The sequence below is a fragment of the Diabrotica undecimpunctata genome, chromosome 3, assembly GCF_040954645.1.
Source record: "Diabrotica undecimpunctata isolate CICGRU chromosome 3, icDiaUnde3, whole genome shotgun sequence".
In the NCBI taxonomy this organism is placed as follows: Eukaryota; Metazoa; Arthropoda; class Insecta; order Coleoptera; family Chrysomelidae; genus Diabrotica; species Diabrotica undecimpunctata.
The window spans coordinates 13,493,873-13,508,154 of NC_092805.1; the positions used below are offsets into that span (position 1 = coordinate 13,493,873).

The 14,282-nt window shown below is 33.6% G+C and overlaps 1 protein-coding gene across 1 annotated transcript; it reads right to left on the reverse strand.

The window, feature by feature from the left end:
* Positions 1-7,255: 7,255 nt before the first annotated feature.
* On the reverse strand, positions 7,256-8,908 carry LOC140437880 (uncharacterized). Its single transcript, XM_072527675.1, has 4 exons — positions 8,814-8,908; positions 8,640-8,783; positions 8,397-8,534; positions 7,256-8,328 (listed from the first exon to the last, which is right to left on the reverse strand). The coding sequence occupies exons 1-4, from the start codon at positions 8,906-8,908 to the stop codon at positions 7,434-7,436; spliced, it is 1,272 nt and encodes a 423-aa protein (XP_072383776.1). The 3' UTR covers positions 7,256-7,433.
* Positions 8,909-14,282: the final 5,374 nt, after the last annotated feature.

The window sequence follows — 14,282 nt, forward strand, 5'->3', positions numbered from 1 at the left end:
TTTTCCTCTACTACGTTTGTCTGCTCTTGGCGTCCAATGTGTAATTTTGCTCGTCCATCGTGAGTCATGCATTCTCGCTACATGGCCTGCCCAATTCCATTTTAGTTCCGCTATGCGTTTCACAATATCAGCAATACTCGTCCTTCTTCGCAGATCTTCGTTTCTTATTCGTTCCCGCAACATCACTTCCAGCATAGACCGTTCCATTCGTCTCTGTGCCACTCTCAATTTCGAAGCCGTAGTGTTGGTTCGAGTCATAGTTTCCGCCCCATAGGTCATGACCGGTAATACGCATTGGTCAAATACTTTTCTTTTAAGGCTAATTGGTATGTTGGCCCTAAGAGTGTCTCGCAGTTTTCCAAAGGCTACACCCGCTAAAGTAATTCGTCTTTGGATTTCGCATGTTTGGTTCTGCTGATTCTTATTTCATGACCCAAATACGTATATTTCTCCACCAGTTCTACCGCTTTATCTTGAATAGTTAAATGGTTATTGGGGACCATATTTGTCATAAACTTAGTATTGGACAAGTTGATTCTGAGGCCCACCTTCGAACATGCAAAGTTTAATTCATTTAACATATATGTGGCTTCTCCTAAATTATCTGTGATAAGGACAATGCCATCTGCGAAACGGAGATAGTTAAGTTTTTCGCCGTCTATTGTTACTCCTCTATGGTCCCAATTGACTATCTTAAAGGCATACTCTAATGCAGTTATGAATAATTTCGGTGACAATGTCCTTACCTTATCCCACATTTTATTTTTATTGGTCGGGTTTTATCGTTTATCTTAACACTCATAGTGGCATTTTTGTAATTATTGTAAATAAGTTTATTATACCTATGATCAATCCTCATTCATTGCTTCCATAAGACTTTCTATTTCGATCGTGTCGAACGCTTTATGAAAATCTATGAAAGTGAGGACAAGAGGTTTGTTGTATTCTATAGATTTTTCAATGAGCGTCTTTACTGTATGGAGGTGATTATTGGTACCATAATTTGATCGGAATCCTGCCTGCTCTCTCGGTTGGTAGAAATATAATTTTTTCTCCAATCTTGATTTCACTAACCGAGTGAAGAGCTTTTATATGTGCTTCAACAGGCTAATAGGTCTATAATTCTCTAGGTCTGTTCTATCTCCTTTTTTATGTAAAAGGATGGTTATAGCATTGTTCCATTCTTTATGCACCTTTCTTTGCTGCAAACATAGATTAAACAGTTTCCTTAATTGATTTATAGCATATCTCCTCAATTTTCGACAGCTTCTATTACAATTCCATCCTCTCTTGGGGCTTTGTTATTTTCATTTTTCTTAACGCTTGTCGAATCTCATCTACCTTTATTTCTGGCATTAGTTCGGAAACTTGATTCATGATCTTCTTTGAAATGGCTGTATTCCTGTTTGATCTTCTCGTCTACTTCCATATAATTCCTCGTAGAACTCTTCGACGACCTGTATTAACTCGTCTCTATGTGATATTATTTCATTTTGCTTGTTTCTTAATTTATGAATTTCCCATTTCCCATTCGTTAACTTTCTACGTAGAACTTTTATACTGTTATTTTACTGTATAGTGCGTATTCTTTGATCTAGCAGCGTTTCAGTATATGGACTTATTTTACTATCTGGAGCTGGAGCGAAAGTCTATTTGATTTTAAACGTTTGCAATTTCCCGTGCTTTTGGCTTTTACAATGACAATAAACAAATCACAAAATCAACCGTTGAAAATTTATGGCATTAACTTGAAGTGTAGAATTTTTATGTTTCGTGCTTGGGCAATTATTCGCGGGTCGGAAAACTGTCATCGTTGTATATTGATTTAATGCAAAAAATTAGAAATATGTTTATCAGAAAGCATTAAATTGATTCAACTTTTTTCATGCTAATATTTTTGAGTGCTTTTTTGGTTTTATTTTCTGTTAATTTTTTAGACACATTATTTAATTCTAAGGCGCTACGGAGCCCGGCGGGTCAGCTAGTTTTCCAATAAATTTATATAAGTGTTAGTTTAAAATTTTGTAAATTAAATACAAATTAGTACTAAAACCCTTATTATACATTCTCAAATACTAAGACTGCTATTAAAATTATTCTTAAACCAATACTGAAAATCCAAACTCCTAAACGAACTTGACCAGAAGAATTTTCCGGGATTTAATAGCAACTTCAAGAAAATTTTAACCAAAAAGTATACAACTTATATTACTTTTTGATTTAGTTTCGTTAGAAACTAATAGAACAAAACTTTACAGAAAAGAAACAAATTGGAGAGATAACAAAGAACTGTTAATGGAGGTGTGTTAGGATTTCGCAATGAATATTTCTTTTAGGAACGATTTAATTTATAAATTACAAAATGTCTACTATATTTCAACGTTCTTGACTTATGTATATATCGGATTTGATGGCTATTGCAGCTGTACGAATATAAATGCACAATTGTTTTCATCTGGAACTATCATTACTCAATGTTACCCGGAATTAGAAGGGAATTAGAAAGGAATTAGAAGAATTGCAACGAAAACATGACGAATTTAACACACATAAGAAAATAAAAGAAGTTACAGTACACAAAAGAAATACACCCATAACATTAACGAATAACGAAGGTCATGCACTATCCCTAGAAGACGAAGTAATGGAGGATTGGGAAAACTACATTAAAGCATTATTTAAGGATGATCGAGGATCATCCTCTATCTAAGAAGCCAAACGTTAAGAAATGTAGCGATTGTAGACTCATTAGTTTAATGAGCCATGCCGTTAAAATACTGTTGCATATTCTTCGAAACCGAATTAACAACAAGTGCGAAGAAATAATTAGTCAAGAGCAGTTCGGGTTCCGGAGATGCCTTGGAACTAGAAAAGCACTATTTTCTATGCAAACACTCCTTCAACGATGTTGGGAGATAAGAAAACCCGTATATATGTGCTTCATTGATTTTGAAAAGGCATTTGATCGCGTTCAGCATACCAGACTAATTACCGCCTTGCAGAGCATCCAACTAGATGAGAAAGACATTAAACTTATTGCCAAACTTTACTGGAACCAAACAGCCATTATTAATACCAACAACAGAGAATCAAAGCCAATCAGTATTGAACGAGGCGTAAGACAAGGCTGTATACTATCTCCCACCCTCTTTAACGTGTATTCTGAGAATCTATTTAGGGAAGCTTTAAAAGATCAAAAAGGAATTATCATAGGAGGAGAAATAATTAACAATATACGGTACGCCGACGATACTGTGATTCTAGTTGAAAACATCGACGATCTGCAGGAGCTAATCAGTAGAGTTGACATGGAATGCACAAATTGGGGACTGTCGATAAATATCGATAAAACTAAATACATGGTGACCAGTAAAGTGGATATCGGTGCAACCCAACTGATATTAAACCAACAACCGCTGCAGAGAGTTCAGAGATTCAAATACCTTGGATGTTGGATTACCCAAAATCTAGATCCATCCTTCGAAATTCGATGTAGAATTGAACAGGCAAGAAACTCATTTCAAAAATTCAAGCCTCTATTATCCAATAACTCATTAAATTTGGAAATTCGTGAAAAGTTTACAAGATGTTATATGTGGTCTGTACTTTTGTATGGATGTGAAACTTGGACTTTAAACGCCGATATCATGAATAAAATCGAGGCGTTTGAGATGTGGTTGTATCGAAGGATACTAAAAATTCCATGGACTAGCAGAACTAGAAACGAAGAAGTTCTTCGAAGAATGGGACATCAACGAACTCTATTAAATATTATTAAGAGGCGTAAACTAGAATATCTTGGACATATAATCAGAGGACCAAGATATGAGTTCCTTCGGCTAATTCTCAACGGTAAAATCGAAGGAAAGAAATGGATAGGACGGAAGAAACTCTCTTAGGTGAGGAATTTGCTGCAGTGGACAGGTTTGACAGCGGACCAATTGCTACACGTAGCGCAAGACCGAGATCAGTATAAAAATATTATAAGCATGGTAGTCGCCGACGTTCCGTAGGGATATGGCACTCTAAGAAGAAGACCCGGATGTAATATATAATATATAGATAGAGCAATCAATAAAGGTACGAATAAGGCTTAGTCAAATAAGTACCCGCGAATCAACTGAAGACATAACACAGGTCAGCAACTGTGCCATTAGTGGCCCGTGGCTGAGTAATACAATTCCTGACAGGTGTGGTGCCACAGAGTTGCAGGCGGCAATCAAGTTGATTTAACCGGCTGTGATACTGCGAACACTCACCAACTCGTCTGGCAGGCGTGGTCTTTTAATGCCAATATACCCCTTAAAACCACGAAGTCAGATTTTAAAACAAATACAAATTTACCCCAGATGAGCAGGATGCGTCTAAAATCTCACACTGATTTATCAGTCTTTCCCAAAGATTCTGGGGGGAAAAACTGACTATACGGAAACTCAAAAACTCCATCAAAAACTCTTTACGTTAATATATACAATGCCAGAAGTCTACTGTCCGACGAGAGATTCGCAGAAATGGAAACTGAAATGAATATAATCAGGAGAGGTGAAACTTTGAAAGCACTGAACTCGAGGCATATATTCTATTAGATTGGCCCTGAAACTACATCAGTTGGAGGCATCGGTTTCTTTGTCCATAGAAACCACGGGAACAAGATAATAAACATCCAAAGTGTATTACCTAGAGTGGCATATCTTATTCTGAAGCTGAACAGTAGGTATCAATTCAAAATTATCCAAGTATTCGCTTCAACAACAGACCATACAGACGAAGATATCGAAATGTTTTATGATAATATATCTTCTTCTTCTTTCTTCTTGTATGTAGGCTTTAAAGCCTGTTTCTTCTTCAATATTAGCCTCTTAAATTGTTTGAATTGTCGCACCATCTTTTTCTTGGTCTGCCAATACTTCTTCGTCCATTTGGTGACTTATTTCGTGCTAATCGTACTATCCTATCCTCTGCCATTCTATTAACGTGTTCATTCCACTCCTGTTTCCGTTTTGTCGCCCTTCCATTTATGTCTTCTATATTGCATGCACTTTTTATGTTTTCACTTCTCTCCATATCTAACATACTTTTCCCGGATATTCGTCTTTAGTTTCAAGGTCACGACTCGACTAGATATATTATATTTCTTGGATACCTTAGATACTATCTTTATGTTTTGTTTATATTTTCAACGTATTGTTAATCGTTAATAGAACAACTAGAAACTGTGCAACTGCCACATCAGTATTATATGTTGTGCTATATTATAAGCTACAAAATAATTACTGTAAGTTACTATCCAGAAGTAATCAGAAAAATGAAATCATTAATTAAAAAACGAGACTACAAAGAAGAAAATAAGATTCATTATAAATCGTATATAGGTTTTGCTTGGCATTGAGAGAAAAATAACATATTTTTTAATTAATTTTATCCTAATCATAAAGAGAAAACTTTTCCAATGCAGTAAACTGTAATGTAACACAATGGTATCTGGAATCGTAAACTTCATTAACGATTTCCGTTTTAAAACTGGAAACGGAAAGCCGAAGTGAACTTTGTTTTGTCAAAACACATATTGTAGATATTCCACGCAAAATTTACAATTTACAAACCTTGTGTTTATTATTTCCATTACAAAAGTATAAAAGATTTATAAAAGTTTAATTTATTTACGAACTAAGAATTTAAATATGTGGAACATAGTATCCCGAAACACATAACTATGTGAATAATTCATGGAAATGGAGCTCCGCGAACTGGCACTCATTTTTCTTTCGTATGGAGTGGGTGTACACCACTCGACGTGCAGCATTTTAACCATCTCTCGCTGATTTATACCGAAAAATGAACTTAAAATAGCGTGCAGTTGCCGTGACACGTCTTTACTGCTAGCTTTGGCGTTTTGTTTTTCTTAGATATATGCACACTTATCCGATGACTCCGTACCACTTAAAGCTTTTATATACCTTCATTTAGAAAAAAACGAAATTGTTTTCATTTTACAAAATGTTTATTGGGAATAAGCCACAATTTTACTTTAAAATAAGTTTATTTTGACGTTTCGATTTCCACTTCGGAAACATAAATAAATTAAATAAATTTTGTGTTTGTTACTTCGCTACCCTAATATTACAAGGTTGTATGTAACAATATTGCTAATTTGAGAAAAATCTATTTAAAAAAATGAGCTTTCATAAAAATCAAATTGTTTTATATATTTTTAATTTGAATTTAAATTAAAAATGTACATATGTATTAAAGGTGATTTAAAGAAAAAATTAACAAAAAATTGGTTTTTGTATTAGAAGAAAAGGTATTTGAAAAAAAAAAACATAGAACCTTGATATAGCAAGAAAATTTTACTTATTTAAAAAATTAACATAGAACTTTGTTAACTACAAAAAAAAAAACAAATTAAATCTTATTTTTGGAGGAAAATACACTCGTAGTATTCCTTATCAACTTCAGGGATATACTTGAACATAGATTTTAGGGCATCTATCTTATTTGGGGAAAGTACAACAGCCTTATCACATTTTTTTAATTGAAGCGGAATGAGTGGTTCTGTTTCGGTTTTAACATGACCTTTTCGTAATTTTCTTTGATGTAAATTTACAGTTTTTAGCTCTTTGGTTGAATCAAAAGTATCTTTATACTTCAGTTCAAAAAAAGATTTAGAAAATTCGAATGCTACTACTTTTGAAAATAGTACAGCGTTGTAGTTCAGTTGGCTGGAAAAAGACTGAAAATCTATAAAATGTTCTTGTTTCATTTGAATTATTGTATATGGATTTTGTCGGTTTACTTTTAAAAGGTAGCGCAGAAGTGATATAGGAGAATAATATTCTACTTTATTCAACGTTCTTTCAATTGCACTGTGGATTGCATCGACCTCTTGAATACAAGCATGTCCTGGAACAGAAAATTTCATGGAAATATTTTGCACATTCTGATGTTTTTGAATTAGGTAACTGAGAGCATAACTCATAAGACTGTTTCGATTCTGTGGAACGCAGCTATCGCTCCACAATATTATTTTTGTAAACTCTGGATGGTCCTCCAACACTTTTCCTACTATTTTATAAACTGCGCTTGCAATGTCATTTCCCTTTCTTCCATGTAAAGCTTCTGTCCACACGGCACAATACACCTTTTTCCCAACCGAAAGGTTACCGGTCATATTGTACACATTTAATTTGCTCTTATAAAAGAAATTTTTTATGTCTGCTTTTGGACATGTCAAAACATTTTTCAGATCAAAACATAATAAAGGTATTCCGCTTTCTTTATCTCTTTGTTTTTCTTCTCTCATATACTCTTTCTCTTTCAAATGATCAGTATATCTTCGTTGTGATTCTTCGTCTTCCCTCTTCTCCATTTTTCTTAATTTTATTTCTTCGCAGGTATCACATCTATCTTTTCTTGGTTTGTAAAAAGCTATATTAAAATAGTTGCAAAATATTTTTCTGTAGACAGCAAAAGAAACTGGATTTTTTTTTGCATTCTCCAGCAAAATCCAAATAAAGCTCATACAATTTTTTGATACTTAATCCGCTTTCTAAATACTCTTTATTAGTTTTTTTGCGACAGTAATGGGATTCCACTCTTGGAATCATGTTAATGTGCTCCTTGACCAAGTTACTATCTTCGAGTGATGTTACCCGTTTTTGATGTTTGCCTTGTTTACTTTCGGGTAAGGTTTTGGTGGAAGTTTTATTGTTGTGCACCGTATAAATTGGTTTCTGGCTTATGCATAAAGTCCCAGTGTAAAAAGCCTTGCAAACTTGGATCTTTTGATTATTTATCTCAAAATAAAACCTAAAACTTTTGCTTTTTCTCGAATTTTCTGGATTTTTGCCTTTTCTTCGTCTCCAAGGAGTCTCAGCTTCTGTGGTATGCAAAATATAGTTTTTCTTTTCGATGGCTGAGAGTAAATAATAGTTTTTAAAAATTTCCTTCCTTTGTTCGTCGCTAATTTGACGCGAGCACTTCATTCTGCACTTTTGTACACAATCTTTTTTATTCCTAATCTTTCTAGCAGGTACTACCTTTTTTCGAGAAGAAATATACTCTAGACCTTGATCAAATAAAGATTTTCTTTTGTTACATGTCCATTCAGAAGTGTTTTTCTGTCGTTTTCTAGTAAATATCTTTTTATCTTTTATTATATTATGAGTTGCTTCTTCTAGTAAAATTTCTTCGGAAATGTGTCCAATATTATTTGTATCATCGAAATCAGAATGGTCTGGTTCTAGAATCTTAATTTTGTTATCTTCTGAAGACGGGATTTTCTTGGTGAATTCTGGAACTAAAGTTGTAGAACTGCTAGGTACATTTCTAAAATAAAAATAAAAAAAAAATGTTTTCGCGATTTAGTTAAACAAAATAATTGTCAAAAATATTACCTATTTAAGTTAGACTGCAAGTCACCAGAACCAGAGTTAGATGCATTTTTAATCTTAATATTGCTAACAACTATGATTGGGGCCTTTTTATTCTTTGGAGTGTGAATGATTGAGGTGGAAGACGAACTAGGAGCTTTTCTAAAACAAATTAGTTTTTAAATAGTAACAACAAGCTAAATTATAAAAAGAAATTAATAAAATGTTACGTTGTTTAATTTTTTTTGTTTAGCAAATCATGCCTACCTGCTTGAATCCGTTTCTGAGTTAGTTTCGTCATCACTTTCGCTGCTACTTCTTGACACGGGAATATTAATAACACGTCCACGAATTTTAAGTCTGAAACAAAGAACTTTTTGTAAAAAAAGAAATAAAAAATAAAAACCTAACCTCACAATGTAAGATATAGAAAAATCTTACCTGCATTCTTTCATCTTCGATGATTTTTGAACTGGTAATACGTAATACTCATCATCATCAGAGTCTTGGATATAGTCATCACTTAAATTACTCATTTTTTTTTAATTCTAGACACAAATAACACTCTCGAAAACGCTTGCGATTTGTATTATAAATACAGGAACATAACCTCACTTTTACAAAAAATACAATAACAAGGTTGTATGTTACAACATAGAACCATGTAATATTTAGATTTTAATCAAATTTTAAATTCCAAAGTTCTATGTTTACCATAGAACTTTGCTATTCATATAAAGCATAATTTTGTACATACACCCTTGGTTTTTTTAATATTACCAGAGTTGTATGTGAGCAAACTAATTTCCATACAAATTGTGATGTAGTGCTAGTCACATAGAACTTTGTAATATTGAAAACTTAATTTAGTAAAAAATGTTACATAGAACCTTGTAATATTAGGGTAACGACTTGGTAAAAAAATTCTTCTAATAATTTAATTATATTTGGCCCATTCATATTGACAATTCAGACATACTGGGTGAGTTTTTAATGCGACATCGGTCGATAATTCCATTTTGGTACAAGAAATCCCTATGAAATCAACACCATGTATATTAAGAAGTAATGCATAAACAATTATTTATTTAATAAAATAAGGAAAGCAATATATTGTAGTTTTTAAATTAAGTTTAATTAAAATCATTAACTAACATTTGTATAGAGGGTGAACTACAAAACGAAATTATGATTTTACAATTTTTTTAAATGGATCCCCCTATATTTTATTTTTTAGAAATATTGTATTTATAATACTCTTATGGCATTCTCTATATCTAAACTCATTATTTTTTTAAATATTTTTAGTTTTCTTCAAATTTCGGAAATACATTCAATTTTTGTAAGTAGAAATAAGTATTGTATAACAAAAGTATAACAAAATTATTTTTATTCAATAAGGAACTAACAACAAATATAAACCATAATTATATGTAATAAATATAACAAATAAAGAGATATTAAGCAAAAAAGTCAAAAGTAAATGTTCGAAATGTCCACCTTCAACGTCTATACAAGTTTGTAACTGATATTCAAATGACCGAGCCACATTTCATAACGTCAATTTTATTAAAAGCTTCTCTTATTCTATTTGTCACATCATCTGGCGTTGTTGGTGGCTTTTGGTATACAAGGTCTTTCATAAAGCCCCATGAAAAATCAATTTTGAAGAATTCAGATGATCGCGGTGGCCAAACAGTTGGTCCTCCTCTGCCTATCCATCTCTTAGGAAAGTTATTATTTAGATGATTGTGAAGGAGCAGTGTGCTAAACTGGAGCAATGTCTTGTAAAAACCACATTTGTTGTCGAATATTAAGCGGTACATTTTGTAGTAGCATTGGCCAATGATTATTTAGAAAATCCTGATATATGGCACCATTGACATGACGGTCAAAAAAATGTGGGCCAATCGCACAATTGCCAACTATACCACCCCAAAACATTTATAGACCACCTAGTTTGACTCTGAGTGTTAACAAAATAGGGATTGCTTGATGCATAGTAATGAAAATCATGCCGATTTACCGCTCCATTATTGTGAAATGTAGCCTCATCTCCAAAAAGCACATAATCGAAAAAAAAATCGGTCTCTTTGCACTTGCTGCTGAGATCATTGACACAAAGCTTATCTGCGTTGATAATCATTGACTGTCAATTCTTGATGTAACTGTATGCGGCAAGGATGCAGTTTATGTTTACGAAGGATTTTTGCCGCCAAAGTTTGATTAATGTCATGTTGATGTAAAATTTCAGGGGTCCTGATGTGGGGATCTTTAGTAGTAGCTATCAGTACATCATATTCCTTTTCTTCACATAGAACAGTTTTCGTTCTCTCATTTTTTCATATACAACTGACCCAGTGCGAACAAAAAGTTCCATTAATTTTTCAAAAGCTCTTGCATTTGGCTTTCTCCGTTCAGAATATCACTCGAGGTATATTCTGGATGCAAGTAAGCAATTTCTCGAACTTTCTCCTAATACTCAGATCATGTCTGTTAGCTCTTTTACAGCAAAATTTATTTTTAACAATAAAGACAAGCCACACAGACCGATTAAAAAGGTAATAATCTGAAAACTGTCATTTTCAAAGCCTACCGTTTACGGTTTAATAATATGAAAACTGTCATTTTTTTAAAGCCTACTATTTAACCGTCGTAACTGACACAAATGACCTTTCACTTATTAATAACTCCTCGTCACAATCGGCAATTAGGAATGATTTATTAGAAATTTCTCTCTTAGAATACTGTTGATATAACAATCTAAAAATTGTTACATCAATTGTATATTGTTAAGTATTCTAAGAATTAGTATTTATGAATTCCTTCATTCCATGAGCGTCGAGGTCTACCTCTTTTTCTTCTTCCAGGGGGCTTCCATCTGTGAAGTTTTTGGGGCCAACGTTCGTCAGGCATTCCTTTTCAGCCTTGATGTTCTAGCACTTCTTAAATAATCCATTTCAACTGCCAACAATTTTCTTGTCAGGTCTGGATTAATTGTCCATACTTCAGAGCCATAACAAAGAACTGATTCAACCATGGTTTGCCCTATTCTTTTTTTGTTTCTTTTGGAAATGTTGCGATCCCACCATAAGGAGTTCAGACATCCTATAATTTTACGTCCCTGATTAATTCGGTGTTTAATTTCGGTTTGTCCCAAGCCGTTCTTAGCAATGAGTGCACCTAAATATTTAAATTTTTCCACTTGTTTGATTTCCACGTCCTCGTCTATCAACACTTTAAACCTTGCATCTGAATTGATAACTAAATATTCTGTTTTCTTCATGCTGACTTGAAATCCCAATTTTACATATTCCCTTTATAGACGCTTTATCATAAATTCTAGATCATAAGAAGCTAAAATCAAAACTGCATTACATGAAACAAAAACACATAAAGCAAAGATTAATATTATTACAAGAATTAATATTAATCTCGACAGTCTTCCGGGTTGACCCACCTCGATGATCATTGCGCCGAGCTTTCGACATCTTCTTCGATGTCTTCTTCGGGGCTTCCGAGGTCTTAGTCTCCAGAGCCAGCAAATACTACTACACTGATCACTAAACAATGCATTACTGCTACTGGGAACAGAGGACGGTTCATTTATACCGTCGTTGGTGATGTGGTTTGAGTGGAGGTTGGCGCGAGGTTTGCGTGGGGATTGACGCAAGGATTAGCGCGGAAGTTAACGCGAACATTTCTGATAGTAGGATTTTGATTGGCGGGTGAAGCGGTGATATTTTATTTATAACAGGTCTCAATATCGAAGGTAACCGTATGCCGTCATCGCTTTTATTGAGACAATTTGGCCTTTTTCCAATTTATATGGTTTTTTAGAGAGTTCTTAAAAGCCGTGAAAGAACTTCAATCAAATCCAAATCTAGTCATTCTTCCCGTCGATAAAGGCAATTCCACCATCATCCTAAACACTTCTTCTTGCATCAATAAACTCTTAAATCTCATTAATACTCCAGACTAAAGACTAATTCTTAATAATCCAACAAACTATCTAGAGAAAACAACAAAAGCCATTAGCAATAAAACCTTTCTTCCTGTTGACTTAAAACAATCTTTAAATTTCTTGTGAAAAGTCTTTCAGAACACCTCGAATATATGGACTACCCAAAATTCACAAACAGTTATTAATAACCTTGTCTCCAGATCAATGCGCCTTTGCGATGATGCAAGCAGATCCCCTGAGCTCTTTGGTTTAAAACAAGCCCTCATCCAAAATGGTTACCGTGAAAATCACATCAATAGGATCCACAGGCATCAATCTCCCACTCCTTTTCAACCCAAAGACTCAGACCCTCATCATATGAAAGCTTTTCTTCCTTAGATCAAAGGTGTCACTGACAAAATTGACAAAATTCCTTAATCAAGAGGAATAATCAAGACAAGACGTAAATTCATTACTATTGACTCCACCATTTGCTTCATGCCAAACGTACAACTGGACATCTTCATCATTTAGAGAATAAATGGTGAAGTTGTGTACTTGGAGTTTAAGCTTATAATACGATTGGGAAGCTAATACTTTTGGACACGTTAAGACACTTTGACGATCAACTTTTGTCAGAATTTGCGTTATTTTTTAATAATTATTTTGCCCGTATTCCTTATTTCTGCTGTGACATGTGCTGATTATAACCTTCAGTTAGTATCATTAATCATTAATCTTTCCTTGACTTACGTATAGATAGTTTCTCTGTTTCTTAAAACAGCTTTAAACAACTTGATATGAGCAACTGAATACTTTCTATCATCGCACCATTCTTCATATAGTCTGTACATGTAATTTTTTGTTATGAAACGGTGGTCAACGTATACCCTGCTAGTATATGCTCTACAATAGTGTGAAGGAACTTAAGGAATCTCTTGCAACAATTCCTTTACATTCTTTTCTTTGAAAGTTTATCTCATTTTTATGGGAGTAATCTTGTTTTTTTGGTTGTGGAATGTTGGAATCTTGTAAACTTTTACCAAAAGTATCAATTTCATGAGTGGCTGGTTCCCTTGGGACCCATGATTTCATTGTCATCATCATCAGTAGCTCGACAACCCTTTCTGGGTCCTGGCTTGTTCTAGGATTTTCCGCCATTCTGTTCTGTTCCTTGCTTTGTTTTTCCAGTTGGTAATCTTAAGTGTTTTCAGATCTTGTTCCACTTGTTCCATGTATCTAAGTTTGGGTCTTCCCTTTGACCTTCTTCCTACTGGTGTTTGTCTCATAATATGTTTTGGTGTTTCAGTCTCCAACATTCGTTCAACATGGCCCATCAAGCGCAGACGTCCGATCTTTATGGATGTTATGATCTCGGGTTCATTGTATGCTGTGTATAGTTCAAAGTTATATCTTCTGCGCCATATGTCATTTTCCTTTACCCCCTTATATATGTGTCTAAGGATTTTCATTTGTGATTTCATTGTATCTTCTCCTAAATTGAATGTATTAAAAAACATAATGGGGCATACCTTGATGTAACTTCCATCTTTAGAAACCAAAAAGTAGTCGTGAGCACTCTTCTTTTTGGACCTTTTGTCTGAATTTTGAGTATCTTTTTGGTACCTTTGCTCTGCTCTTGCCCAAACAAGATTTTTAACATAATTGCTGTTATGTTTTCACGAGAAATTGAAAAAAGGCCAAATTGCTTTGAATGTAATGCGAGAATATAACCATCAATTTGTCACTAATGGCCATCTGATCAAAAGGATGGTTTAAAAAAAAGAACAATGTATTGTGGTCATAAGATTACTAAATTTAGTAAAATTATATTAAAAATAATAAAAATTAAGCTAAAATTAAGGAAAAACGTTAAATTTTCATGATTAAAGATATCATATTTATTTATTTTTTATCTATATTTTAGGGATTTCTCTGAATACAACTCTTTTATAAAATATATTAAT